This window comes from Elephas maximus, chromosome 7 (genome assembly GCF_024166365.1).
Source record: "Elephas maximus indicus isolate mEleMax1 chromosome 7, mEleMax1 primary haplotype, whole genome shotgun sequence".
NCBI classification, from domain to species: domain Eukaryota; kingdom Metazoa; phylum Chordata; class Mammalia; order Proboscidea; family Elephantidae; genus Elephas; species Elephas maximus.
The window spans coordinates 125583481-125596886 of NC_064825.1; the positions used below are offsets into that span (position 1 = coordinate 125583481).

Genomic DNA, 13406 nt, shown 5'->3' on the forward strand with positions numbered 1-13406 from the left:
ATAATTCCAGTTGTTACTACCTCATAGAGGAAAGCTTCTTCAAGTTAAAATTAATTAAAAACTATCTAAAAACTACACTGACTCAAGAAAGATTGTCTTATTTGGCATTTTGTCAGAATGTTGTATGAAAATCTTCGTTGTAACATAATGCTTTTGCCGAAATGAAGCCAAGAAAAATTAATTTTATGAGATAAGTACAAAATAAGTTATGAATTTTATATGTGTGTGTATATATATATATATATATACAGGCATGCCTCAGAGAGATTGTGGATTCGGTTCCAGACCACTGCAATGAAGCAAGTCACATGAATTTTTTTAGTTTCCCAGTGCATATAAAAGTTGTTTACACTTTAGTGTAAGTGTGCAATACCATTATGTCTAAAAAAAAAAATGTACATAACCTATCTTAGTCATCTAGTGCTGCTACAACAGAAATACCACAAGTGGGTGGCTTCAATAAACAGAAGCTTATTCTCTTACAATCCTAGGCTAGAATTCCAAATTCAGGGCATCAGCTCCAGGGGAAGGAAGGCTTTCTCTGTCAGCTCTGGAGGAAGGTCCTTGTCATCAATCTTCCCCTGGTTGAGGAGCTTTTCAGGTGCAGGGACCCTGGGTCCAAAGGACAAGCTCTGCTCCCAGTGCTACTTTCTTGGTGGTATGAAGTCCCCAACTCTTTGCTCGCTTCCCTTTCCTTTGATCTCTTGTAAGATAAAAGGTGGTGCAGGCCACAGCCCAGGGAAACTCCCTTTACATTTGATCAGGGAAGTGACCTTAATAAGGGCGTTAAAATCCCACCCTAATCCTCTTTAACATAATCTAACCTTGCCTCATTAACCACAGGCAGAGATTAGGATTTACAACCCACCCAAACCAACCCAGCACCCTCGAGTCGATCTCCGACTCATAGCGACCGTATAGGACGGAGTAGAACTGCCCCATAGAGTTTCCAAGGAGCGCCTGGCGGATTCGAACTGCCGACCCTTTGGTTAGCAGCCGTAGCACTTAACCACTATGCCACCAGGGTTTCCAGGATTTACAACACATAGGAAAATTACAATCACAAAATGGAGCACAACCACACAATACTGGGAATCATGGCCTAACCAAGTTGACACATATTTTGCGGGGACACAGTTCAACCCACGACAATGCCATAGTTAAAAAAATATTGCTAAAAACTGAACCATCATCTGAGCTTCCAGCGAGCCATTATCTTTTTGCTGGTGGAGGGTCTTGCCTCAATGTTGATGGCTGCTGACTGATCAGGGTGGTGCTTGCTGAAGGTTGGAGTGGCTGTGACAGTTCCTTAAAATAACTCAGCAATGAAGTTTGCTGCATTGATTGACTCCTCCTTTCATGAAAAATTTCTCTATAGCATGTGATGCTGTTTGATAGCACTTTACCCACAGGAGAACTTCTTTCAGAATTGGAGTCAGTCCTCTTAAACCCTGCCACTGCTTTATCAACTAAGTTTATGTAGTATTCTAAATTCTTTGTTGTCATTTCAGCAGTGTTCACAGCATCTCCACCAGGAGTAGATTCCATCTCAAGAAACCACTTTCTTTGCTCATCCATAAAAAAAAAAAAAATTTTTTTTTTTTTTATAATCCGCGTTAAAGTTTTATCTTGAGATTGCAGTAACTCAGTCACATCTTCAGGCTCCACTTCTAATTCTAGTTCTCTTGCTGTTCCCACTACATCTGCAGTTACTTCCTCCACTGCAGTCTTGAACTCCTCAAAGTCATCCGTGAGGGTTGGAATCAGCTTCTTCCAAAGTCTTGTTACTGTTGATATTTTGACCTCCTCTGAGTCACAGGTGTTCCTAGTGGCATCTGGACTGATGGATCCTTTCCAGAAGGTTTTCTGTTTACTTTGCCCAGATCCACCAGAGGAATCACTGTCTATGGCAGCTACAGCCTTACGAAATGTGTTTCTTAAATAATAACACTTGAAAGTCAAAATTCCTCCTTGATCCACGGGCTGCAGAATGGATGTTGTGTTAAAAGACATGAAAACAACGTTAATCTCCGTGTACATTTCCATCAGAGCTCTTGGGTGACCGGGTGCATTTTCAGTGAGCAGCAATATTTTGAAAGTAATCTTTTCCTGAGCAGTAGGTCTCAAGGAGGAAGACTCTCATTGAGATGGATTGACACAGTGGCTGCAACAATGAGCTCAAGCATAACAACGATTGTGAGGATGGTACAGGACCAGGCAGTGTTTCGTTCTGTTGTACATAGGGTCACTGTGAGTCAGAACCAACTAGACGGCACCTAACAACAACTACAGGGTCTCAACAGTGGGCTTAAAATTTTCAGTAAACCGTGTTATAAACATATGTGCTGTCATCCAGGCTTTGTTGTTCCATGTATAGAGCACAGGTAGAGTAGAGTTAGCGTAATTCTTAACGGCCCTAGGATTTTTGGAATGGTAAATGAGCATTGGGTTCAACTTAAAGTCACCGGCTCTATTAGCCCTTAATAATAGAATCAGCCTGTCCTTTGAAGCCTTGAAGCCAGGCATTGACTTCTCTCTAGTTATGAAAAGTCCTAGATGGCCTCTTCTTCCGGTATGAGGCTGTTCCGTCTACACTGAAAATCTTTTGTTGAATGTAGCCACTTTCATCGGTTATCTCAGCTCGATCTTCTGGATAACTCGCTGCAGCGTCTATGTCAGCACTTGGTACTTCACCTTGCACTTTTACGTTAAGGAGACAGCATCTTTCCTTAAACTTCAAGAACCAACCTCTGCTAGCTTCAGACTTTTCTTCGGCAGCTTCCTCGCCTCTCTCAGCCTTCATAGACTTAAAGAGAGTTATGGCCTTGCTCTGGATTAGGTTGGCTTAAGGGAACATGGTGGCTGGTTTGATCTTGTGTCCAGACCACTAAAACTTTCTCCCTATGAACAGTGTAAAGCTGTTTGGCTTTCTCATCATTCATGTGTCCACCGGAAGTAACACTTTTAATTTCCCTCAAGAACTTTTCCTTTGCATTCATAACTTGGCTAACTTGGGCGCAAGCGGCCTAGCTTTCGGCCTATCTCAGCTTTCGACATGCCTTCCTCGCTAAGCTCATTTCTAGCTTTTGATTTAAAGTGAGAGACGTGTGACTCTTCCTTTCACTTGAACACTTGGAGGCCGTTGTAGAGTTATTAACTGGCCAAATTTCAATATTGCCATGTCTCAGGGAATAGGGGGGCCCCAAGGCAAGGAAGAGAGACAGGGAATGGCCAGTCAGTGGGACAGAACACACATAATATTTTTCGATTAAACTTACCATCTTATACGGGCTCAGTTCCTGGCACCTCAGAACGATTCCAATAGTAACATCAAGGATCACTGATCACAGATCACCATCACAGATACGATAATAATGAAAAAGTTAGAAATATTGCGAGAACTACCAAAATGTGACACAGAGACGTGAAGTGAGAACACGCTATTGAAAAAATTGCGCCAGTAGACTTGCTTGACTCGAGGTTGCCAAAAGCCTTCAATTTGTAAAAAGCGCACTATCTACAAAGTGCAATAAAACCAGGTATGCCTGTATATGTTTTTTCCACTCATTCAGACATCATCAGGTGAACAAAGCACCCAGATGTGCAAGTAATAATTAAAGTACATCATCATTGGTAGTTTGTCAACTTTCAGTCATATGAAAACCAGAGCTTTACAATATTTCTCAAGGTACATTTGTCACAATAAGAGGATGGCACATATTTATAACTTGTAAATATTAAACATATGGTACGGGGGCCTCCATTTGTATTCGTATTCTTGCCCCAGCCCCTTGCACGTGCTGGGGCGGACCTGCCACTAGCAATGACTGGGAGGACATGTTTCCCTCACTGACAGGTGAAGGACGACATGGTTACTTTAATTTGCCATTCCCCGCCTGCTAACCAGTTTGAGAAACTTGCATGTGTTTGTGGGTCATGCTTTTCTATGAATTTGCCAATTATTGTCCTATGTTCATTTTGTCTCTTGAGTTGTTTTGCCCCCGATCAATCTCAAGAACTTAGGCTGTCTTCTGTTTTGTACAAGAAACTTTCCCAAATCCGTCGTTTCCTTTTGCTTTTACTTTATGGTATTTTTGCTGCGTATATTTTTTTATTTCTTTGTAATCAAACACTCTTAAAATTTATTTAAGCCCATAAGACTGTAACTTCTCTAAACCTAGAAGGTATCCCCCACCCTGAGACATATAGTCACCTCTATTTTCTTGAAGGATTTTGTCTTCTTTTTTATGTTTGTCTTAGGCTCTTGGAATTGGCTTTTGTGTACGATGAAAGATAGGGTTCCAGTTTTCTTTCCTTCTAGGTAGAGTGCCAAATTTCTCTTTCTAGACCTGATATCGGCCTTGAATGCCAAACGATATCTAACTACTGTCCAGGCTCTCCATTCGATTGCCTAATAGATACCTCCAGCTTATGTCCAAAACTGAACTTTTGATTCCCCCAACCCCACGCAATTCCTCTACACACACCAACAGAACAAAACAACCTATCCCCGTAGTCTTCTACATCTCAGTAAATGGCTCTTACATCCTTAAAGTTGTTCGGACCAAAAGCCTTAAAATCATTCCTTATTTCTCCCTATCTCACATCCAGTCCACCTACAAATCCTGTCAGCTCTACCTCCCAACCCCAGCCTACTCCTCACTCACTCCACTGAAACCACCGGAACACGAACCGTTAACTCTTCAAGCCCCATAACAAGTCTCTTTCCACTTTTGTCTCCTTTGGTCAACTCCACACAATAGCCAGAATGATTCTTTTAATATAAGCTTTTCATTGAAATATAACATGCATATAAAGAAACTTGTTGCCATCAAGTCGATTCCGACTCATAGCAACCCTATAGGACAGAGTAGAACTGCCCCATAGGGTTTCCAAGGAGCAGCTGGTGAATTTGAACTGCCGACCTTTTGGTTAGCAGCCGAACACTTAAACCACTGCACCACCAGGGCGCCTAACATACATGTAGAAGTGTACAAATCATGTTTGTACACCTTGATGAATTTTCACAGTGAACACCACCCATGTAATCAACACCCAGATGGAGAAATAGCACATTGCCAGCACTCTCCGTCATGCCCCTTCCATTCACTGCCGTCCTCCCAGGGTAACCACTTACCTGATTTCCAACACCATAGATTAGTTTTGCCTGGTTTTGAACCTTATTTAAATGGAATCATATAGTACGTACTCTTTTGGGCTACCTTCTTTCAACGTCACCTTTATGAAATTCATCCATTTGTTGCATATAGCAAGTTTGTTCATTCTCATTGCAGTATAGCATTCCATTTCACAAATACATCTACCTTTGGTGGACATCTACTTTATGATTTTTCCCACATACCCATTGCCACTGAGCCAATTCTGACTCATAGCGACTCTCTGGGACAGAGTAGAACTGCCCCATAGAATTCCCAAAGAGTGCCTGATGGATTCAAACTGCCGTCCTTTTGGTTAGCACCCGTAGCACTTAACCACTACGCCACCAGGGTTTCCTTTCCCATATAAAATTTGTTAATTTATTTGTAATCAAACACACTTTCAGGTTGGGGTTATTATAACTAGTGCCACCATAAACATTTATGTAAACATCTTTTGGTGAACATATATCCCATGTTTCTGTTGGTTATATATCTAGGAGCGTGACTGCTGAGTCATAGAGTGCACATATATTCAGCTACTGTAAATATTGCCAACTGGTTTTCCTAAGGGTTTGTACCAAGTTCCACTCCCAGAAGGAATAAGTAAGAATGCCAGTTCCAGCATGTCCTTGCCAACACTCGATGTAGTCTCTTTTTTCATTTTAGCCATTCCGATGGGTACGTAGTGGCAAGACTGATTATTTTTAAAACTTAACTCCTATCATGACATATCTGAGCTCAAAATCTCCAGGGTCTTTACATGTCACTCAGAAGAAAGCCCTTACCATGGCCTATAAGTAGAATGACCATATGGCTTATTGTCCAAACTGGAACTGTCTTGAGAATGAAAGGGGGCACTGTTAATAATTAAGCCAGGACACCAGGCATAGGTCAGGACTGTCTCGAGTAATCAGGATGTGTGGTCAAAGTCCTCACGATCTGGCCTCTAGCTCTCCCCCTGGCCTCCCTCCTACCACACTCCCCCTCACTTAATTCTCTCCAGCCACAGTGGTCCCCTTAAACTTCCATAGACATGCCCAAGAATGCTCCACCTTCAGGAACCTTCTTCCCCAGCAATCAGCATGGCTCGCTCTGCACCTCCTTCAGAAGGTCCTTTATCAAACAACCCCTCTCTACCATCACCCTCTCTCCCCCTGACGCTGCTGTATTCCTAGTTTTTATTGCCACCTGAAATATTTATTGCTCTGCCCCACCCTCTGCTGTGTAAGTTTCATGGGAGTAGAGACTGTCCGTTAGTTCACTGCTGTGTCCCAGCACTTAAAATGGTGCCCAGAATACAGTTCTTTATAGAATCTAGGTGGGATATTTGGGTGTTATTGTCAAGTCTTTTCCACTTTTTTTTTTTTAATTCTTAATAAAATGTTGGGAGAAAAAGTTCCACTTTCACAGCAGCCCCATTAAACAGGCACTCGAAGTGTGGTCCAGGCACTGGCAGCATCAGCATCTCCTGGGAGCTTGTCAGAAATGCGGACTCTTGGGTCCCACCCTTTCCCTACCCCATCAGATGTCTAGGGCTGGGGCCCAGGAATCCAAGCGGGTCTTAGGCACACTAAAGTTTGAGGTGCATTCCCTATTATTTTTCACCCCGTTGTATTAAAAAAAAATGTTGTTTAGATGGGAAAAATGAGACAGAGCATAAAACTTAACTGGCAGCCAGCTAGAAAATGGCGGTTCTAGGATTGGATAATACAGTACTCTTAAAGTTGAGGCTGGAAGAAATGTAGCAATCTAGCTGAAACTGTCTGAATATAGAATAAAAAGCAAACGGGCTTTCTTTGCATCTCTGTGAGTTTGAAATATTGGAATGTTGGAATCAAAGTTTGTCTCATTTGCCACTGGCATGTAATGTGGGAATTTAAGTGGTATTCAAGCTACGTTGTTAGTCGCGGCAGTGTTTCTCGTCTTAAATCTGTTACTTTTTTATGTTTATTTTTGACAGAAATTTGGGAACTGTGGGTGCTGTTGCCCTGGACTGCAAAGGAAACGTAGCTTACGCAACGTCTACAGGGGGTATCGTTAATAAAATGTTTGGCCGAGTTGGGGACTCGCCATGTGTAGGTAGGATCAATGAGTGACTCTTGCCCCTTGTCATCAGGTTCTCCTCATTCTCTAGTCTTCCTCTCCTTTTCTCAATTTCATTTGCCTTCTTTTCGTGGTCCATGAAGAGAATTTCTGGTAGTGGCAGTTGGTTGGAAATGTTTGTTTAGGGTGTTTACAGCAAGCGTCTCGGTTTTTCCTAGGTTGCATGAATTTCGGGGATGACTTGGGGATTCTAAAGCACTACCAAAGCTACCCGACATTGCCTGTTGCCTCTCTTTAGCCCCAGTTTCAGGATCCACATCCTTACTCCCAAAGGATTAAGTTCAGAAAACCCCTTTGCAGGCATGGGCTTGAATTAACAATCTAAGGAAGCTGAGAATAGAAATTTGCAGCTGGTAGATTTGAGTTGAGTGGCATGGATACTCAAAGCGATGCACTCTTAGTAGGGCAAAATTACGATGGAAACACGTTCTGCATTAACACTGAAGCCCATTACTGGAAGTAAGTGGCAGAGGTAGGCCTGGGGCAGGCTCTTCTGTGGGAATTCCCAACAGCCCCTGCAGATGACTGAAGTTTTGAGAAACAGTTAAATTGTTCTGTCTGCTCAAAAAAACAGCTCACACACACTTTTAGTGGAAAACTAACCCTACGTTCCCTTTTTTATGGCACAGTAGTTAAGAGTTCGGCTGGTAACCAAAAGGTCAGCACCAGCTGCTCTTTGGAAACCCTATGGGGCAGTTCTGCTCTGTCCTATAGGGTCACTATGAGTCAGAATCAGATTTAGCCTTTCGTAATGATTTATGGTGTTGACAACTCTCAATACCCTTTATTCCGGTACACTTGATATGTCTTTGAAGAGTTGGGGCATGATAACTTCACTTACTCTAGAGAAATCAAACGGTCTACCTTTTCTTCTCCTTAGCAGAAATCCTACCAAAATATTCCAGGTCACTGGCATAGCCCAGTTTACATACAGCTGGGTTCAGACCAGGCTACAGGGCCACCCAAAGTCAGATCCTAGAAACCAATTTCCAACTTTCTGAGTTATGACAGTCAAGTCTTGAGAGAGAGAAGGCACAGCCCAGATTCCCAGAAGTCCTTGTCTTGCTTATGAGCAACTGTGCCTGGACTCCGCCCTCCCCCCTTCCCCCCGAGTCCCAGCTCACTCTGCCTGATGTTTTTGATGGCTCTAGCTGGCTACATATGACCCCTTTGCATGGACAGCAGGCAGCAACATTTCCCTCTGACAACACATGTGTGTCAAGGGTTCCCAAGACCACCCCAGGTTCCGTGATTCACTCGGAGGACTCACGGGACTCAGCATACAGTTGTACTCACAGCTGAGATTTATTACAGCGACAGGATTCAAGGCAAAAATCAGCAAAGAGAAAAGGCACCAGGGGCCAAGTCTAGAAGAACCCAGGCACAAGCTGCCAGAGTCCTCTCCCAGTGGAGTCTCACAGGACACGCTTAAGTCCCCCAGCAACAAGCTGTAACAACACGTGTGAAATGTTGTCTACCAGGGAAGCTCATCATAAACTCAGTGTCCTGGGTTTTTACTGGGGACTGGTCACATAGTCATCCTCTGCCTAAAAAGAAAAATATCCAGACTCTGAGAGGAAAGCAGGTGTTAAGCCGCGTTATTTGTACAAACAGTTTAGGCCCAGCGAGCCACTCTTAATCAGTCCTGGGAAGGATGGGAACCCTCCTGAAATCCAAGTTCCTGGATGCCAGCCAAGGGCCAACCTTGTAGGCAGGCCTTTCTGAGGACAGCAGTTGCAGGCACAGCACGTGTGTGGGCGGGCACCTGCACAGCCCTGGCACCCATGCCAGGGCTACTGTATATCACCTTGGCCTTTTGTGTCCTAGGACAACTGGAAGAAGACCAAGATGGGTCTGCTTCCAAACAGAGTAGCTTTATTAGCCCCAGCAGAGCCAGCCAGCTCGCTCCCACAGCAGAAGCTTACAAGAACAAGGAAAGACACCTTTTCCCATTGCAGTGGTTCACGTTCACTACCCACTTTCAGAACCAGGGGGCTTATCTGACTTTGTGAACCCTTGGAACCTGTGACGTTCAGCTCAGGGCCCCAGTGCTTGAGCCCTTTCTTGTGTCCAGCATCGTTAAGGCAGATATCAAGCATAGGCCCTCCGTATCAACTAGGGAAGGGTAAAGCTAACCCTTCCAAGTCGAAAGGACTTTCAGGCTGATAGCTCTGCAGTAACAGATAGAGGAATGCAGAATGATGGTGAGAAGGATATAAGGCTGCTTCATCCTGGACCAAAATAAGGAAAAAATCTTATCAGTAGCTTTAGCTCCAGAACCTCACTTAAGCGGGAGCCCAGAATAGTTCCCTCAGGACCAAAACCCACCCTCGACAGATGGAACTGCCTTCCAAATCATTGGACGGTACACGTGGGTATTAGGTTTGGGGGTATCAGTTTCCCAAAATTATTTGAATGTAGTGGTCTTCCTACTTACTGATCCTCACAACACAGTCATGGTGGACCCTCCTTCCTGAGTGTGTGGAGTGAGCAAGAAGGGGTAGATATGCTCCGGGGCAAAGAAGGAGCCATCAATGAGCAGTCAGGCCCACCTCCCCTGAGGCACCCATCATCTTGGATTTCAGAGCATTCCCATGGCGCATGCTAGTCCATCTTGTCACCCACAAGGTCATGCCTGCTAATTGGCCTCCATACACACTGTAGCACTCTTTGGGACTTAATATTTATGTAGCTTTAGACTTGTAATACATGCTTGAATTTCTTGACTGCTGCTGCTCAGTTAGAACTGATCACCTACTTTTTCAAGCAGGATCCGGAGGTTACGCTGACAACAACATTGGAGCCATTTCCACCACAGGGCACGGGGAGAGCATCCTGAAGGTGAATCTGGCCAGGCTCGCTCTCTTCCACGTAGAACAAGGTACGTAAAGCACAGGACAGGGTCAGAATTTGTGAAGACAAATATAAGCAGGAACTGTGTGCTAAATAGATAGAGAAGTCTATGAAGCCTCTCTTGTTTGCTACACATGTTGCTTTCGGGTCCAGGTTGTTAACGTGTTGTTTTGTCTCCTTCCCACCTTCAGTTAGGACCTGAAATGGGAGAACATTTTCAAATAAAGTACTGTTTGCCTTTCGCCTCTCAGAAGAAGGGGGCAGTAGAGAGACACCGAGCCTGGGTATGGTCTGGAGGGCAGGCAGCTCTCAGCACAGGCTGCTGCTCAGGCTTGGGCCCTGTCTCTACGCAAGGAGGGCCCTTTATAGTGAAGACCCTCCTTTTAAGCAGTCCAAAAGGAAAAAAAAATCAGTTACCATCGAGTTGAACCTGACTCATAACATCCCTATAGGACAGAGTAGAACTGCCCCATAGGGTTTCCAAGGCTGTAATCTTTACTGATCTTTACCGATGGCGCAGTGGTTAAGTGCTTGGCTGCTACCAGAAAGGTTGGTAGTTTGAACCCACCGGAGGCCCCACAGGAAGAAGATGTGGCAGTCTGCTTCCCTTCAGATTACAGCTTTGGAAACCCTACAGGGCAGTTCTACTCCGTCCTATAGGGTTGCTATGAGTCAGAATTGACTCACAGGCAGCGGGTTTGGGTTTTTTTTGGTTAATCTTTACAGAAACAGACTGCCACATCTTTCCCATGCAGAGCAGCTGGTGGCTTCAAACAGCCAAGCTTTTGGTTAGCAGCCGAGTGCTTAACTACTGTGCCACCAGCGAAGAGCTTCCTTTTAAGCAGTCCAAAAGGGAAAAAAACAGTCGATTCCAACTCACGGCAACCACATGTGTGTCAGAGTAGAATTGCTCCATGGGATTTCCAGTGGCAGATTTTTTGGAAGTAGATCACCAGTCCTTTCTTCCAAGGCAACTCTGGGTGGACTCAAACCTCCAACTTTCGGTTAGCAGCTGAGCGTACTAACCATCTGCACCACCCAGGGGCTTAGGCAGTCAAATAGCAGTTATTTACCAAAACCTTTGTTACCTGGCTTTGGTTTTTCATATGCAAGGGATTTTACCGTCGGATTCCTTTCAGTAACCTACGTTGTTTCACAACCTTTATTGGTTTTCAGGAAAAACATTAGAAGAGGCTGCGAACCTGTCACTGGGCTACATGAAGTCCAGGCTTAAAGGTTTAGGTGGCGTCATCTTGGTCGACAAAACAGGAGGCTGGGTTGTAAAGTGGACGTCCACATCCATGCCCTGGGCAGCCGCGAAGGAGGGCAAGCTGTACTCTGGAATCGATGTGGGCGAAACCACTACCACTGACCTGGCCTAAACCCCTGGAAGATAGCTTGGAGGTGAAGTCCAGTTTCCTGGTGGGGAGATTTGGTTGGTTTAATCAATTAGACCTAGAAATGAAAAACCCATGCAGTCTTTCACTCATTTTGTTGCCTTGATCACTAAGTATCTGAATGTTTGGTTGAGGGGCGGGTATCGAAGTGATGAGAAAAATGCCCATATTGAGATCAAAACAAGACTAGTGGAGACGATGCCCTATAGTGAGCCCCTCGTGCGTAGCCCACATCGTGTTATGTTAGGAAGGAGAAAGGGCGTGGTCCTGACATGACAGAAACTGCCTCTGGAACTGGGGGACCCATAGCAGTGACAAAGCTGTGGGCTCCAGAGGAGACCGATGCCCCCAGGGCGCTCTGGGTCGCAGACTTGCCCACAAGACAGTGAAGGTGGCGAGGTTGGAAGGAAAGAACCCAGTGGAGGTACCAGAAAGTAAGATAGGAGCAGCAGCAGCAGAGCTCCTGGGAGAAGTCAGTGGGCCTCAGAGTGGTGCTGAGCTCATTTTGAGTCAGGCGAGCATCTCCTTTAAGGAGGTATTTCTCGTCTAGGAGAGGATAAACTGGTTTTTCTTAAAAAGTTCAGATCTTCTCTGACTTACTAATACAGCCATGTACCCAGAAGCTTGACAAAGACCCTCTGGTAACCCATAAGCTCCGTAATCTGAGAACAAGGGGTCATAATGGCGACTGGGAGGCTCTGGGGGTTCCTTGGAGCCTGAGGGTTTTTTGGGTTCACAGATGAACTTACTCTCTCACCTTAATTGCAGTGTCCCCCTCTTGCCAGCACACCTGACCAGAGCCAGCCTCTGCCTGCCACTGCCACAGACCCTCTGGGTCCTCACAGATCCTCCAGACACTGAGAGGGGCAGGAGGAGCCGACGGATGTGGAGACGACACAGCGACTTAACGCGTGCGCACACTGTCCAGTGCTCTGGGCTTTCCCCTCTCACTGAATTGAGTGTGTGTCCAGCGTGGTCAGCACAATGAAGAACGTGATTTTCCTGGTGGAGGGTGTTCCTGCTCCTGTCTCTTTACACTGGAAATGGTCTTACTGCTGTGAAATATCTGCTCGATGTTTTAGTCTACCAGGGCTTCCTTCTCTCTGGAAAGACATTAGCTTTAAATTCCATGTGCCACTAATAAAATGTATTTTGAAGGAATAACAGTGTGGTTAGGAGTCACTGTTGACAAAGACCAGAATTTATACAAGCTTTCCCCTGGCTTCTCAGTTCAGACAGGTGCGCTCGGTACAGAGAACTTTTGAGATAAGAGTGGTGTGTGGATGTGGGTTTGATAACACATCCTGCCTTGTGGAGTACACGGAAGAGGTTTTTAGAAGAGTTGAGTTTTTTCTGAATCGGTGAGAGAAGACACCAAACCGCCGTTTGCACTTACCAACAAGGTCTTCTTACAATTTGCCAGTATTCGCCCCAGACAAACCAGTTGCTATCCAGTCAGTTCTGACTCATGGCAACCCATGTGTGTCAGAGTAGAACTGTGCTCTGCTGGGTTTTCAATGGCTGATTTTTTGGAAGTAGATCACCAGGAGTTTGTTTCTTCCACGGCGCCTCTGGGTGAACTTGAACTTCTAACCTCCGGCTAGCAGCCAGGCTAACTAGGGATCATCCAGGGACTCCTGTTCACCCCAGATATAGCCTCACAGTTCTAGCTCCTGTCCCATGACCCCACTAGATTCATATCAGCTGTTCTGAATTAAAGAGGCTGACCTGGGTTTGAAAGGTGCTTCTCCCTACTACCTGGGTGACCCTGGGCAAGTTAACCTTTAAGAAATTTTTCATCTATCAAATAGATGATTGTGAAGAGTAAATGAAATTAAGGGGAAATTGCTCAGTGTTTATTTTATGGACCCTATAGACAAATACTGTTGGCAAA

At 44.9% G+C, this 13406-nt stretch overlaps 1 protein-coding gene across 2 annotated transcripts in view; it reads left to right on the plus strand.

Moving 5' to 3' along the window:
- Window positions 1-12733, plus strand: part of ASRGL1 (asparaginase and isoaspartyl peptidase 1) — a 31704-nt gene extending 18971 nt beyond the window's left edge. Inside the window, exons 5-8 of one of the 2 annotated variants that reach the window (XM_049892199.1) lie at window positions 7120-7238; window positions 10033-10143; window positions 11292-11519; window positions 12281-12733. In XM_049892199.1, the coding sequence (XP_049748156.1) occupies window positions 7120-7238; window positions 10033-10143; window positions 11292-11497 (436 nt within the window). In that variant the 3' untranslated portion in view covers window positions 11498-11519; window positions 12281-12733. The remainder of the gene's footprint in view (window positions 1-7119; window positions 7239-10032; window positions 10144-11291; window positions 11520-12280) is intronic. The other variant, XM_049892200.1, reaches the window with a different exon arrangement.
- The last annotated feature ends 673 nt before the right edge of the window (window positions 12734-13406 follow it).